Source organism: Salmo salar, chromosome ssa11 (assembly GCF_905237065.1).
Source record: "Salmo salar chromosome ssa11, Ssal_v3.1, whole genome shotgun sequence".
NCBI lineage: Eukaryota > Metazoa > Chordata > Actinopteri > Salmoniformes > Salmonidae > Salmo > Salmo salar.
This window is the reverse complement of record NC_059452.1, coordinates 105,649,086-105,664,130: the sequence shown is the minus strand read 5'-3', so window position 1 is coordinate 105,664,130 and position 15,045 is coordinate 105,649,086. Positions and strand designations below refer to the sequence as shown.

General features: G+C 45.5%; 1 protein-coding gene across 3 annotated transcripts in view; it reads right to left on the bottom strand.

The window, feature by feature from the left end:
- grik1a (glutamate receptor, ionotropic, kainate 1a) overlaps positions 1-15,045 on the bottom strand; it is a 93,853-nt gene that overhangs the window by 62,190 nt on the left and 16,618 nt on the right. For all 3 annotated transcript variants that reach the window (XR_006757732.1, XR_006757733.1, XM_045690248.1), the window contains exons 2-5: positions 10,686-10,853; positions 10,054-10,148; positions 6,836-6,998; positions 1,029-1,210 (exon numbers count right to left, since the gene is read on the bottom strand). Coding sequence is in view for 1 of the 3 variants with exons in the window: in XM_045690248.1 (XP_045546204.1) it covers positions 1,029-1,210; positions 6,836-6,998; positions 10,054-10,148; positions 10,686-10,853 (608 nt within the window). In the remaining 2 variants the exon portion in view is untranslated. The remainder of the gene's footprint in view (positions 1-1,028; positions 1,211-6,835; positions 6,999-10,053; positions 10,149-10,685; positions 10,854-15,045) is intronic.

Below are 15,045 nucleotides of genomic sequence, written 5' to 3'. Positions count from 1 at the left end.
AAGTTAAATTGCCCTGGGGGGTACGAACAAATTATCCAATTCGGTAAAGTCATATTCCTGGTTGAAATGCTGGTGAGTTACCGCCGCTGATATCCAAAAGTTATTTCTGGCTGTCTGTAATAACACAAAAAACTTTCAGGCCTAATAATGTAAGAAATAACACATGCAATGTTGCATGCAAAGTTGCTTAGGAGCTAGAAGCAGAGCTGCCATGTCTGTTGACACCATCTTGTAGTGTATGGTATAATGTACTGAACTGTAGTTCTCTAAAGAGTGTTGGGAAGAGTGGAATCCTCTTATGCTTAGCTAGATTCCAACTACACAACCAGAATCAGCCTGTGCATCAGAGTATGTTTTGAGAACTACAACCAGAATCAGCCTGTGTAGCAGAGTACGTTTGGAGAACTACAAGTAGAATCAGCCTGTGCAACAGAGTACATTTTGTCCCTGAACCTCACTGGGCACAAAGCCTTCTGAGCCCAAAGATAAGTTTGCACTCACAAAGCAGTGTTAGCTATCCCTCTGCAAAGCTGCATTTGCTATCCCTCTGCAAAGCCGCGTTAGCTATCCCTCTGCAAAGCCGCGTTAGCTATCACTCCGCAAAGCCGCGTTAGCTATCACTCCGCAAAGCAGCGTTAGCTATCGCTCCGCAAAGCCGTGTTAGCTATCACTCCGCAAAGCCGCGTTAGCTATTCCTCTGCAAAGCCGCGTCAGCTATTCCTCCGCAAAGCTGCATTAGCTATCCCTCCGCAAAGCCGCGTTAGCTATCCCCCCGCAAAGCCGCGTTAGCTATCCCCCCGCAAAGCCGTGTTAGCTATCCCTCCGCAAAGCTGCGTTAGCTATCACTCCGCAAAGCACTCCACAAAGCTGCGTTAGCTATCACTCCACAAAGCCGCGTTAGCTATCACTCCACAAAAGCCATGGTCCTGTTAGGTTTAGGTTAGGTTTAGGGTCAGGGTTAGAGTTAGGGTCAGGGTTAGAGTTACGGTCAGAGTTGTTAGAGTTACGGTCAGGGTTAAGGGTGGTACCTGTTTGAGTATCTCTGCAGAGGTCCGGTAGGAGCAGTCAAACAAGATATAGAACTCTTTGTCTTTCTTCATCTCCTTCAGAAGAGGTCTGGCGTCAATCTCTCCAGGTGGAAGCTGCCGTATCCTGATCTTCAGGTTCAACTTAGACGGAGCCTTGATCAACTCCTGCATCCGCATCAGACCTGGAACACAACATGTCATACAATATAGTATGGTTAGACCTAGTAGTTCTATACCGGAGAACTCTAAACAGTATCCCTGCCTGAGGATGTACCCAGCTGAGGCTCCATGGTTGCACCCAGCTGGGTATCCCTGTTTGCACCCAGCTGGGTATCCCTGTTTGCACCCAGCTGAGGTTCCATGGTTGTATCCACTACCCAGCTGAGGTTCCCTGTTTGCACCCAGCTGAGGTTCCATGGTTGCACCCAGCTGAGGTTCCATGGTTGCACCCAGCTGAGGTTCCATGGTTGCACCCACTACCCAGCTGAGGTTCCATGGTTGCACCCAGCTGGGTATCCCTGTTTGCACCCAGCTGGGTATCCCTGTTTGCACCCAGCTGAGGTTCCATGGTTGCACCCACTACCCAGCTGAGGTTCCATGGTTGCACCCAGCTGAGGTTCCATGGTTGCACCCAGCTGAGGTTCCATGGTTGCACCCAGCTGAGGTTCCATGGTTGCACCCACTACCCAGCTGAGGTTCCATGGTTGCACCCAGCTGAGGTTCCATTGTTGTACCCAGCTGAGGTTCCATGGTTGCACCCAGCTGAGGTTCCATGGTTGTACCCAGCTGAGGTTCCATGGTTGCACCTAGCTGAGGTTCCATGGTTGTACCCAGCTGAGGTTCCATGGTTGCACCTAGCTGAGGTTCCATGGTTGCACCCAGCTGAGGTTCCATGGTTGTACCCAGCTGAGGTTCCATGGTTGCACCTAGCTGAGGTTCCATGGTTGCACCCAGCTGAGGTTCCATGGTTGCACCCAGCTGAGGTTCCATGGTTGCACCTAGCTGAGGTTCCATGGTTGTACCCAGCTGAGGTTCCATGGTTGCACCTAGCTGAGGTTCCATGGTTGCACCTAGCTGAGGTTCCATGGTTGCACCCAGCTGAGGTTCCATGGTTGTACCCAGCTGAGGTTCCATATTTATATTTTACCCAGGTATTGTTTGTGTCTACATCCCAAATGGCACCCTATTCCCTTTATAGTGCACTACTTTAGACCAGAGCCCTATGGCACCCTATTCCCTATATGGTGCACTACTTTAGACCAGAGCCCTATGGCACCCTATCCCCTATATAGTGCACTACTGTTGACCAGGGACCATAATGCATTGTACTATATGTAGGGAATAGGGTGCCATTTGGGGATGCAACCATTGTGTCTGAATTAAACTTCCCTACATTCAATAAGAACAATGACCACAGATTAATCTTGAGGAATGTTCTTTGTCTCGATCTCTCTCTCTCTGTCTCTCACTTTGTCTCGGTCTCTCTCTCTCGGTCTCTCTCTCTCGGTCTCGGTCTATTTCTCAATTCAATTAATTTCAAAAGGGCTTCATTGGCATGGGAAACATATGTTAACATCACCAAAGCAAGTGAAATAGATAATAAACAAAAGTTAAATAAACTATAACAAATGAACAGTAAACATTACACACAAAAGTTCCAAAGGAATAGAGACATTTCAAATGTCATATTATGTCTATTTACAGTGTTGTAATGATGTACAAATGGTTAAAGTACAAAAGGGAAACTAAATAAACATAAATATGGGTTGTATTTACAATGGTGTTTGTTCTTCACTGGTTGCTCTTTTCTTGTGGCAACAGGTCACAAATCTTGCTGCTGTGATGGCACACTGTGGTATTTCACCAAGTAGATATGGGAGTTTATAAAAATGTGATTTGTTTTTGAATTGGGTCTGTCTAATCTGAGGGAAATATGTGTCTCTAATATGGTCATACATTTGGCAGGAGGTTAGGAAGTGCAGCTCAGTTTCCACATCATTTTGTGGGCAGTGTGCACATAGCCTGTCTTCTCTTGAGAGCCAGGTCTGCCTACGGCGACCTTTCTCAATAGCAAGGTTATGCTCACCGAGTCTGTACATAGTCAAGGATTTTGTTAATTTGGGATCAGTCACAGTGGTCAGGTATTCTGCCACTGTGTAGTCTCTGTTTAGGGCCAAATAGCATTCTAGTCTGCTCTGTTTTTTTGTTAATGCTTTCCAACGTGTCAAGTAATTATCTTTTTGCTTTCTCATGATTATGTTGGGTCTCTCTGTGTGTGTGTGTGTGTGTGTGTGTGTGTGTGTGTGTGTGTGTGTGTGTGTGTGTGTGTGTGTGTGTGTGTGTGTGTGTGTGTGTGTGTGTGTGTGTGTGTGTGTGTGTGTGTGTGTGTGTGTGTGTGTGTGTGTGTGTCTCACCAGACCAAAGTCGTGGCACCCATGTTGGCTCAGACTAGAGAACCAAGTGAAAATCTGTTGGACGCCACTTAGAGAACAGATGGTAGAGGCTGGGTGACCTCTGGTACTGACGCACACTCGCGCACACAACAAGACACTCATATAAAATGATGCGCCACAGAATTAACAGTTATTTATACAGTACATATCTCAATGGGATAAACACTGAATGAATAGTTATTTATACAGTACATATCTCAATGGGATAAACACTGAATGAATAGTTATTTATACAGTAGATACGTACATAAACTCAGCAAAAAAAGAAATGTCCCTTTTTCAGGACCGTGTCTTTCAAAGATAATTCGTAAAAATCCAAATAACTTCACAGATCTTCATTGTAAAGGGTTTAAACACTGTTTCCCATGTTTGTTCAATGAACCATAAACAATTAATGAACATGCACCTGTGGAACGGTCGTTAAGACACTAACAGCTTACAGACGGTAGGCAATTAAGGTCACAGTTATGAAAACTTTGGACACTAAAGAGGCCTTTCTACTGACTCTGAAAAACACCAAAAGAAAGATGCCCAGGGTTCCCTGCTCATCTGCGTGAACGTGCCTGAGGCATGCTGCAAGGAGGCATGAGGACTGCAGATGTGGCCACGGCAATAAATTGCAATGTCCGTACTGTGAGACGCCTAAGACAGTGCTACAGGGAGACAGGACGGACAGCTGATCGTCCTCGCAGTGGCAGACCACGTGTAACAACACCTGCACAGGATCGGTACATCTGAACATCACACCTGCGGGACAGGTACAGGATGGCAACAACAACTGCCTGAGTTACACCAGGAACGCACAATCCCTCCATCAGTGCCCAGACTGTCCGCGATAGGCTGAGAGAGGCTGGACTGAGGGCTTGTAGGTCTGTTGTAAGGCAGGTCCTCACCAGATATCACCGGCAACAACGTCGCCTATGGGCACAAACCCACCGTCGTTGGTCCAGGCAGGACTGGCAAAAAGTGCTCTTCACTGACGAGTCGCGGTTTTGTCTCACCAGGGGTGATGGTCGGATTCGCGTTTATCGATGAAGGAATGAGCGTTACACCGAGGCCTGTACTCTGGAGCGGGATTGATTTGGAGGTGGAGGGTCCGTCATGGTCTGGGGCGGTGTGTCGCAGCATCATCGGACTGAGCTTGTTGTCATTGCAGGCAATCTCAACGCTGTGCGTTACAGGGAAGACATCCTCCTCCCTCTTGCAGGCTCATCCTGACATGACGCTCCAGCATGACAATGCCACCAGCCATACTGCTCGTTCTGTGCATGATTTCCTGCAAGACAGGAATGTCAGTGTTCTGCCATGGCCAGCGAAGAGCCCGGATCTCAATCCCATTGAGCGCGTCTGGGACCTGTTGGATCGGAGGGTGAGGGCTAGGGCCATTCCCCCCAGAAATGTCCAGGAACTTGCAGGTGCTTTGGGTGGAAGAGTGAGGTAACATCTCACAGCAAGAACTGGCAAATCTGGTGCAGCCCATAAGGAGGAGATGCACTGCAGTACTTAATGCAGCTGGTGGCCACACCAGATACTGACTGTTACTTTTGATTTTGACCCCCCCTTTGTTCAGGGACACATTATTCAATTTCTGTTAGTCACATGTCTGTGGAACTTGTTCAGTTTATGTCTCAGTTGTTGAATCCTGTTATGTTCATACAAATATTTACAAGTGTTAAGTTTGCTGAAAATAAACTCAGTTGACAGTGAGAGGACGTTTATTTTTTTGCTGAGTTTATACAGACAGACAGACAGACAGACAGACAGACAGACAGACAGACAGACAGACAGACAGACAGACAGACAGACAGACAGACAGACAGACAGACAGACAGACAGACTCCTACAGTATATATACACAGTACCAGTCAAAAGTTTGGACACACCTACTCATTCAAGGGTTTTTCTTTATTTTCTACATTGTAGAATAATAGTGAAGACATCAAAACTATGAAATAACACATATGGAATCATGTAGTAAACAAACAAAAAAAGTGTTAAACAAATCAATAACTAATTTAGATTCTTCAGAGTAGCCACCCTTTGCATTGATGACATTTCTCCCTTACCAAGATAATCCATCCACCTGACAGGTGTGACATATCAAGAAGCTGATTAAACAGCATGATCATTACACAGATGTACCTTGTGCTGGGGACAATAAAAGGCCACTCTAAAATGTGCAGTTTTGTCACACAACACAATGCCACAATAGTCTCAAGTTTTGAGAGAGGGTGCAATTGGCATTGACTGCAGGAAACAGACAGGCATTGACTGTCAAACAGAGCTGCTGCCAGAGAATTTAATGTAAATTTCTCTACCATAAGCCACCTCCAATGTCATTTTAGAGAATTTGACAGTGCGTCCAACTGGCCTCACAACCACAGAACAACGTGTAACCAGGCCAGCCCAGAACCTCCACATCAGCCTTCTTCCCCTGTGGGATCGTCTGAAACCAGCCACCTGGACAGCTGATGAAACTGAGGAGTATTTCTGTCTGTAATAAAACCCTTTTGTGGGGAATTTTTTTTCTTCGATTGGCTAGGCATTGCTCCCAAGTGGGTGGGAGAATCACTCACTCAATCACTCACTCACTGACTCACTGACAGACTGAAAGGGTGTTATAACCAAGGAGGACTTGAAGCATCTGGTGTGATCCTCATTTCAAAGTTATTTTAAATGTTTTACTCCATTGTCAAGACATGATTCTGGTTGTCTACCTGTTTCGATGCATTACATATGTTGGTTTAGGTTAACTTGTTCATATTCTAGAGAGAAGTCTCTCTACCTACAGATTGACCCCCCCCAATAAATAATACAGAAGAATAAACATCATCATCCATCCACCAATGACATTTATGCTACCAGACCCCATCACCCCTGGGTTACACAGAGAGCACAGTGTGTGTGTGTGTGTGTGTGTGTGTGTGTGTGTGTGTGTGTGTGTGTGTGTGTGTGTGTGTGTGTGTGTGTGTGTGTGTGTGTGTGTGTGTGTGTGTGTGTGTGTGTGTGTGTGTCACGTCCTGACCAGCAGATGGAGCTGGTGTAGTAGTTTGGGGGTCAGGACGTGGCAGTCTGGTGTGTGTCTTGTGACTCCTGATCAGGAACAGCTGGGAATCGTTGTTCCTGATTGGGAGTCACATATGTAGGAGTTGTTTGTCACTGGGGTTTGTGGGTAATTGTTTCTTGTTTAGTGTGTTTGCACCTGACAGGACTGTTGGCTGTCAGTTTCCTTGTTTTGTTTGTTTGTTATAGTGTTCTTTCTAATTAAATTGAAAGATGAATACTAACTCCGCTGCATTTTGGTCCATTCCTGAAGACAGCCGTTACTGTGTGTGTGTGTGTGTGTGTTCCTACCTGTGCTATCCTCGTAGACCACCGTTAGGCTCTTCCACTTGAAGAAGGTCACTATGTCCAGTATGGCTCTGGAGATGGCAGTGTATTCTGGGTAGAGATTGATGTAAAACGTGTCTCTGTTGTCCACTGATGGGTGTTTCCAGCGCGTCTGGATGTGGGGTACCTTAGAACAATACAATGAAAACATTTTTTTTTATTTACATTTATTCTAATTTCTATTTCCTTTCCCCTACCTCATAATGTTGTAAACATAACGTATAGCAAGATGTTGGTTGGGACAGTCAGTAACAATCAAAAATATCAGTATAATAAGTACATCTGTAAAAACATCAGTATAATAAGTATATGAATGTAAAAACATCAGTATAATAAGTATACGAATGTAAAAACATCAGTATAATAAGTATACAAATGTAAAAACATCAGTATAATAAGTACATCTGTAAAAACATCAGTATAATAAGTATATGAATGTAAAAACATCAGTATAATAAGTATATGAATGTTAAAACATCAGTATAATAAGTATATGAATGTAAAAACATCAGTATAATAAGTACATCTGTAAAAACATCAGTATAATAAGTACATCTGTAAAAACAACAGTATAATAAGTACATCTGTAAAAACATCAGTATAATAAGTACATCTGTAAAAACATCAGTATAATAAGTATATGAATGTAAAAACATCAGTATAATAAGTATACGAATGTAAAAACATCAGTATAATAAGTACATCTGTAAAAACATCAGTATAATAAGTATATGAATGTAAAAACATCAGTATAATAAGTATACGAATGTAAAAACATCAGTATAATAAGTATACAAATGTAAAAACATCAGTATAATAAGTACATCTGTAAAAACATCAGTATAATAAGTATATGAATGTAAAAACATCAGTATAATAAGTATATGAATGTAAAAACATCAGTATAATAAGTATATGAATGTAAAAACATCAGTATAATAAGTACATCTGTAAAAACATCAGTATAATAAGTACATCTGTAAAAACAACAGTATAATAAGTACATCTGTAAAAACATCAGTATAATAAGTACATCTGTAAAAACATCAGTATAATAAGTATATGAATGTAAAAACATCAGTATAATAAGTATACGAATGTAAAAACATCAGTATAATAAGTACATCTGTAAAAACATCAGTATAATAAGTATATGAATGTAAAAACATCAGTATAATAAGTATACGAATGTAAAAACATCAGTATAATAAGTATACAAATGTAAAAACATCAGTATAATAAGTACATCTGTAAAAACATCAGTATAATAAGTATATGAATGTAAAAACATCAGTATAATAAGTATATGAATGTAAAAACATCAGTATAATAAGTACATCTGTAAAAACAACAGTATAATAAGTACATCTGTAAAAACATCAGTATAATAGGTACATCTGTAAAAACATCAGTATAATAAGTACATCTGTAAAAACATCAGTATAATAAGTACATCTGTAAAAACATCAGTATAATAAGTACATCTGTAAAAACATCAGTATAATAAGTATATGAATGTAAAAACATCAGTATAATAAGTATACATCTGTAAAAACATTAGTATAATAAGTATACATCTGTAAAAACATCAGTATAATAAGTACATGAATGTAAAAACAACAGTATAATAAGTATACAAATGTAAAAACATCATATTCTCTCCTCTCCTTTATTATCTGATGGTTTGCTATGTTGTCATGTCGTCTTGTCATGTTGTCACCTTATGGGGTCATGAGGTCAAGTTATGTCGTCATGTTATGTTATGTCATGTTATGTTATGTAATGTTATTGTGTCATGTCATGTTGTCATGTCGTTGTCATGTTATGACGTTGTCATGTTATTGTGTCATGTTATGTCATGTCATGTCATCTATTGTCATCATGTTGTCATGTATGTTATGTAGTCATGTTATGCTTGCATGTTGTCATGTTATTGTGTCATGTCATGGTATGGTGTCATGTTATGGTGTCATAGTGTCATGTCATGGTGTCATCTAATGGTGTCATAGTGTCATGTCATGGTGTCATGTCATGGTGTCATGGTGTCATGTTATGGTGTCATGTCATGGTGTCATGTTATGGTGTCATGTCATGGTGTCATGTAATGGTGTCATGTAATGGTGTCATGTCATGGTGTCATGTTATGGTGTCATGGTGTCATGTCATGGTGTCATGTCATGGTGTCATGGTGTCATGTCTTGGTGTCATGGTGTCATGTCATGGTATGGTGTCCTGTTACGGTGTCATGTCATGGTGTCATGTCATGGTGTCATGTCATGGTGTCATGTAATGGTGTCATGTCATGGTGTCATGTCATGGTGTCATGCCATGGTGTCATGTTATGGTGTCATGTAATGGTGTCATGTAATGGTGTCATGGTGTCATGTTATGGTGTCATGTCATGGTGTCATGGTGTCATGTTATGGTGTCATGTCATGGTGTCATGTTATGGTGTCATGTAATAGTGTCATGGTGTCATGTTATGGTGTCATGTCATGGTGTCATGTAATGGTGTCATGTCATGGTGTCATGTTATGGTGTCATGTTATGGTGTCATGGTGTCATGTCATGGTGTCATGTCATGGTGTCATGTTATGGTGTCATGTTATGGTGTCATGGGGTCATGGGGTCATGTTATGGTGTCTTGGTGTCATGTTATGGTGTCATGTCATGGTGTCATGGTGTCATGTCATGGTGTCATGTCATGGTGTTATGGTGTCATGTCATGGTGTCATGTCATGGTGTCATGTTATGGTGTCATGTTATGGTGTCATGGGGTCATGGGGTCATGTTATGGTGTCATGTTATGGTGTTATGGTGTCATGTCATGGTGTCATGTCATGGTGTCATGTTATGGTGTCATGTTATGGTGTCATGGGGTCATGGGGTCATGTTATGGTGTCTTGGTGTCATGTTATGGTGTCATGTCATGGTGTCATGTCATGGTGTTATGGTGTCATGTCATGTTGTCATGTTATGGTGTCATGTTATGTGTCATGCCATCCTATGTTACAGTGTGATATTGTCTAACTTCATCTAATGGTGTGTTATGTCATGTTATGGTGTCATGTTATGGTGTCATGTTATGGTGTCATGTTATGGTGTCATGGTGATGTTCTCTCACCTCCAGGGCGTTACAGATGGACTGGACAGTATTGTGATGTAATGTGATGTTCTCTCACCTCCAGGGCGTTACAGATGGACTGGACAGCACTGACTGAGGAGCTGTGGGACGGACCAAACACTGCAGATACACCCAGAGCCAACTGGTCACACACTGGGGAGAGGAGAGGGGAGGAAGAGAGAAGAGGGGGAGGTGAGAGGAGGAGAGGAGAATGAAGAGAGGAGGAGGCGGGATGAGGGGATGAGAGGAGAGGGGAGGAAGAGAGAAGAGGCGGAGGGGAGAGGAGGAGAATGAGGAGAGGAGGAGGCGGGATGAGGGGATGAGAGGAGAGGGGAGGAAGAGAGAAGAGGCGGAGGGGAGAGGAGGAGAATGAAGAGAGGAGGAGGCGGGATGAGGGGATGAGAGGAGAGGGGAGGAAGAGAGAAGAGGCGGAGGGGAGAGGAGGAGAATGAGGAAAGGGGGAGGGGAGGAGAGGTGAGGGGGTGAGGGGAGGAGGATGAGGGGAGGAGTGGGGTGAGGGGATGAGAGGAGTGGGGTGAGGGGAGGAGAGAGGAGAGGAGAGGGGGGATGAAAAAGAAGGAGGAAGTGAAAAAAAAGAGAAAATAAAGACAAAGCAGTGGTGATTTTGGGTGCATTTAGAATTGGCAATATTAATCTGATGTTAAACTATTCCATCGCCCCAGGTGGTACCTCTCCTGGAGGCCTCGAAGCTGTCGAAGAGGTTGATTCTCTGGATGTCGTAGGTCAGAGTGGTGTTGGGCATTAAGGTCCGGTTCCTGTTAATGTTGCTCACTGCAAACTTAAAGGCCAACTCCTCTACACTCACCAACTCACTCTCACGAGTCTCAAAGATACCACCTGGAGGGAGGAAATGAAGGAGAGGGGGAGAGAGAGGGAGAGAGGGGAGAGTGTGAGAGAGGGGGAGAGAGGAGAGAGAGGGGAGAGAGGGAGAGGAGAGAGGGGAGAGAGGGGGAGAGGGGGAGAGAGGGAGAGAGGGGGAGAGAGGGGAGAGAGGGAGAGAGGGGGAGAGAGGAGAGAGAGGGGAGAGAGGGGAGAGAGGGGAGAGAGGGGGAGAGAGGGAGAGAGGGGGAGAGAGGGAGAGAGGGGGAGAGAGGAGAGAGAGGGGAGAGAGGGGGAGAGAGGGGAGAGAGGGGGAGAGAGGGGAGAGACGGGGAGAGAGGGAGAGAGGGGGAGAGAGGGGGAGAGAGGGGGAGAGGGAGAGGGGGAGAGAGGGGAGAGGGGGAGAGAGGGGAGAGGGGGAGAGAGGGGGAGAGAGGGGAGAGAGAGGGAGAGGGGGAGAGAGGGGAGAGGGGAGAGAGAGGGGGAGAGGGAGAGGGGGAGAGAGGGGAGAGGGGGAGAGAGGGGGAGAGAGGGGAGAGGGGGAGAGAGGGGGAGAGAGGGGAGAGAGGGGAACATGGCGGTAGAGGGAAAAAGAGAGATAGTGAACTAGTTCACTCGTAATAAATAAATACATACAAAACAAAGCCATCACTTGAGTTAGAGATTTAAAAAATGAATAACAGAGAGAAGACAAGAAGAAAGAAGAAGGTAAAGAGAGAAAAACAAACTGATGAGAAGGAACGAAGAAATGACCAGGGGATGGAGAAAGTTAATTATGCAATGAAGCCAGAAAGCAATTATTTCGTTATTTGTGAAAAACAAGTTGGAAACAAAACATGCAGGGTATCGCCTTATCTAACGAATAATGGCTTATGTAAAATACATGGCTCTGTCCCAAATTATTCACAATAGTGCACTACCTTCGACCAGAGCCCTATGGGAAAAGTAGTGCACTACCTTCGACCAGAGCCCTATGGGAAAAGTAGTGCACTACCTTCGACCAGAGCCCTATGGGAAAAGTAGTGCACTACCTTCGACCAGAGCCCTATGGGAAAAGTAGTGCACTACCTTCGACCAGAGCCCTATGGGAAAAGTAGTGCACTACCTTCGACCAGAGCCCTATGGGAAAAGTAGTGCACTACCTTCGACCAGAGCCCTATGGGAAAAGTAGTCCACTACCTTCGACCAGAGCCCTATGGGAAAAGTAGTGCACTACCTTCGACCAGAGCCCTATGGGAAAAGTAGTGCACTACCTTCGACCAGAGCCCTATGGGAAAAGTAGTGCATAACCTAGGGAATAGGGTGCTTTTTGGGGATACAGATTTGGTTTATGTAAAATGCATGGCTTTGTGCAATGGGTGATTCTTTTTCCATGTTATTATGAATGGTTAGATTCAACAGCAAGCCTGACCCAGTCACAGGAGAAGAAAAAAAATACATTGAGAATGGAATGAGATCACTACTTTATCTACAATACATTATCAAAGCACATTTAACAACCATGATTTAATACAGTGCAACCTTATTCTATCATGTTCCTTAGAAACGGATCCACCTCTATTCACTATATAGAGCATTACTTTACTTTGACCAGGGCCCTATGGAGGGAGAGAGAGGGGGATGGAGGGAGGAAGATATGGAGGGAGAGATGGCTGGGGGAGAGATAGAGGGAGGAAGAGCTGGAGAGAGGGAGAGAGAAGAAGGAAGGAAGGAAGGAAGGAAGGAAGGAAGGAAGGAAGGAAGGAAGGAAGGAAGGAAGGAAGGAAGGAAGGAAGGAAGGAAGGAAGGAAGAGATGGAGGGAGGGAGGGAGGGAGGGAGGGAGGGATGAGGGAGGAAGGAAGGGAGAGATGAAGGGAGGGAGAGAGGGATGAGGGAGGAAGGAAGGGAGAGATGAAGGGAGGGAGAGAGGAAGGGATGGAGAGGGAGATGGAGGGAGGATGGAGGGAGGAAGAGGGAGGGAGGGAGGGAGGGAGGGAGGGAGGGAGGGAGGGAGGGAAGGAAGGAAGGAAGGAAGGAAAGGAAGGAAGGAAGGAAGGAAGGAAGGAAGGAAGGAAGGAAGGAAGGAAGGAAGGAAGGAAGGAAGGAAGGAAGGAAGGAAGGAAGGAAGGAAGGAAAGGAAGGAAGGAAGGGATGGAGGGAGGGAGGGACGAGGGAGGAAGGAAGGGAGAGATGAAGGGAGGGAGAGAGGGAGGGAGGGAGGGAAGGAGAAAGACATTGAGGGAGAGGTGGAAGGAGGGAGGGAGAGAGAGATGGAAGGAGGGAGAGATGGAAGGAGGGAGGGAGGGAGAGATGGAGGGAAGGAGAGATGGAAGAAGGGAGGGAGGGAGAGATGGAGGGAAGGAGAGATGGAAGGAGGGAGAGATGGAGAGATGGATAGAATAAAGAGATTTAGATATAGGCAGGGGTGGGAGAGATGGAGGGAGAGAGAGATGGAAGCAGGGAGAGATGGAGGCAGGGAGAGAGGGAGGCAGGGAGAGATGGTGGGAGGGAGAGATGGAGGGAGGGAGATGAGGGAGGAAGGGAGGAAGGGAGAGGGAGCGAGAGATGGAGGGAGGGAGGGAGAGATAGAACGTTGGAGGGAGGGATGGATGGGGTGCCATAGAGAGATTTAGTTGTAGCCAGGGGTGGGACAGAGAGATAAAGACAGAGAGAGAGATGAAGAGAAAATAAAAGGCAAGAAAGAGCTGAGCTCTCAGGCCAACCCACCCTGTAGACATGTTCAACTAGAGGGAAAGACAGAGTATCACAACCACCTCACGCTGGTTCAGTGCCTACAGTATCACACTCAGATGGAAAATATTACACTGAACTAAACGCAACAATTTCAAAGATTTTACAGTTCATATAAGGAAATCAGCCAATTGAAATGAATTCATTAGGCTCTATAATCTATGGATTTCACATGCCTGGGAAAAGAGATATGCATCTGTTGGTCACAGATACAATCCATGGGTGTTTTTCAATATGCACACTACCATTCTCCACACACTCACTCACACTCGTTCTCTGAGGACGAGAGCGTGGAGGACGAGAGTGTGGAGGACGCATAAAACATTACATTAGAGAAGCACTCGCACTCCCTGTACTGCGCTAACCCTACTGCACTCCCTCTACTGCGCTAACCCTACTGCACTTCCTGTACTGCGCTAACCCCACTGCACTCCCTCTACTGCGCTAACCCTACTGCACTCCCTCTACTGCGCTAACCCTACTGCACTTCCTGTACTGCGCTAACCCTACTGCACTTCCTGTACTGCGCTAACCCTACTGCACTCCCTCTACTGCGCTAACCCTACTGCACTTCCTGTACTGCGCTAACCCTACTGCACTCCCTCTACTGCGCTAAACCCTACTGCACTTCCTGTACTGCGCTAACCCTACTGCACTCCCTCTACTGCGCTAACCCTACTGCACTCCCTCTACTGCGCTAACGCTACTGCACTTCATGTACTGCGCTAACCCTACTGCACTTCCTGTACTGCGCTAACCCTACTGCACTTCCTGTACTGCGCTAACCCTACTGCACTCCCTATACTGCGCTAACCCTACTGTACTTCCTGTACTGCGCTAACCCTACTGCACTCCCTGTACTGCGCTAACCCTACTGCACTCCCTCTACTGCGCTAACGCTACTGCACTTCCTGTACTGCGCTAACCCTACTGCACTTCCTGTACTGCGCTAACCCTACTGCACTTCCTGTACTGCGCTAACCCTACTGCACTCCCTATACTGCGCTAACCCTACTGTACTTCCTGTACTGCGCTAACCCTACTGCACTCCCTGTACTGCGCTAACCCTACTGCGCTAACCCTACTGCACTCCCTGTACTGCGCTAACCCTACTGCGCTAACCCTACTGCACTCCCTGTACTGCGCTAACCCTACTGCACTCCCTCTACTGCGCTAACCCTACTGCACTCCCTGTACTGCGCTAACCCTACTGCACTCCCTGTACTGCGCTAACGCTACTGCACTTCCTGTACTGCGCTAACCATACTGCACTTCCTGTACTGCGCTAACCCTACTGCACTCCCTCTACTGCGCTAACCCTACTGCACTTCCTGTACTGCGCTAACCCTACTGCACTCCCTCTACTGCGCTAAACCCTACTGCACTTCCTGTACTGCGCTAACCCTACTGCGCTAACCCTACAGCACTTCCTGTACTGCACTAACCCTACTGCACTCCCTCTACTGCGCTAACTCTACT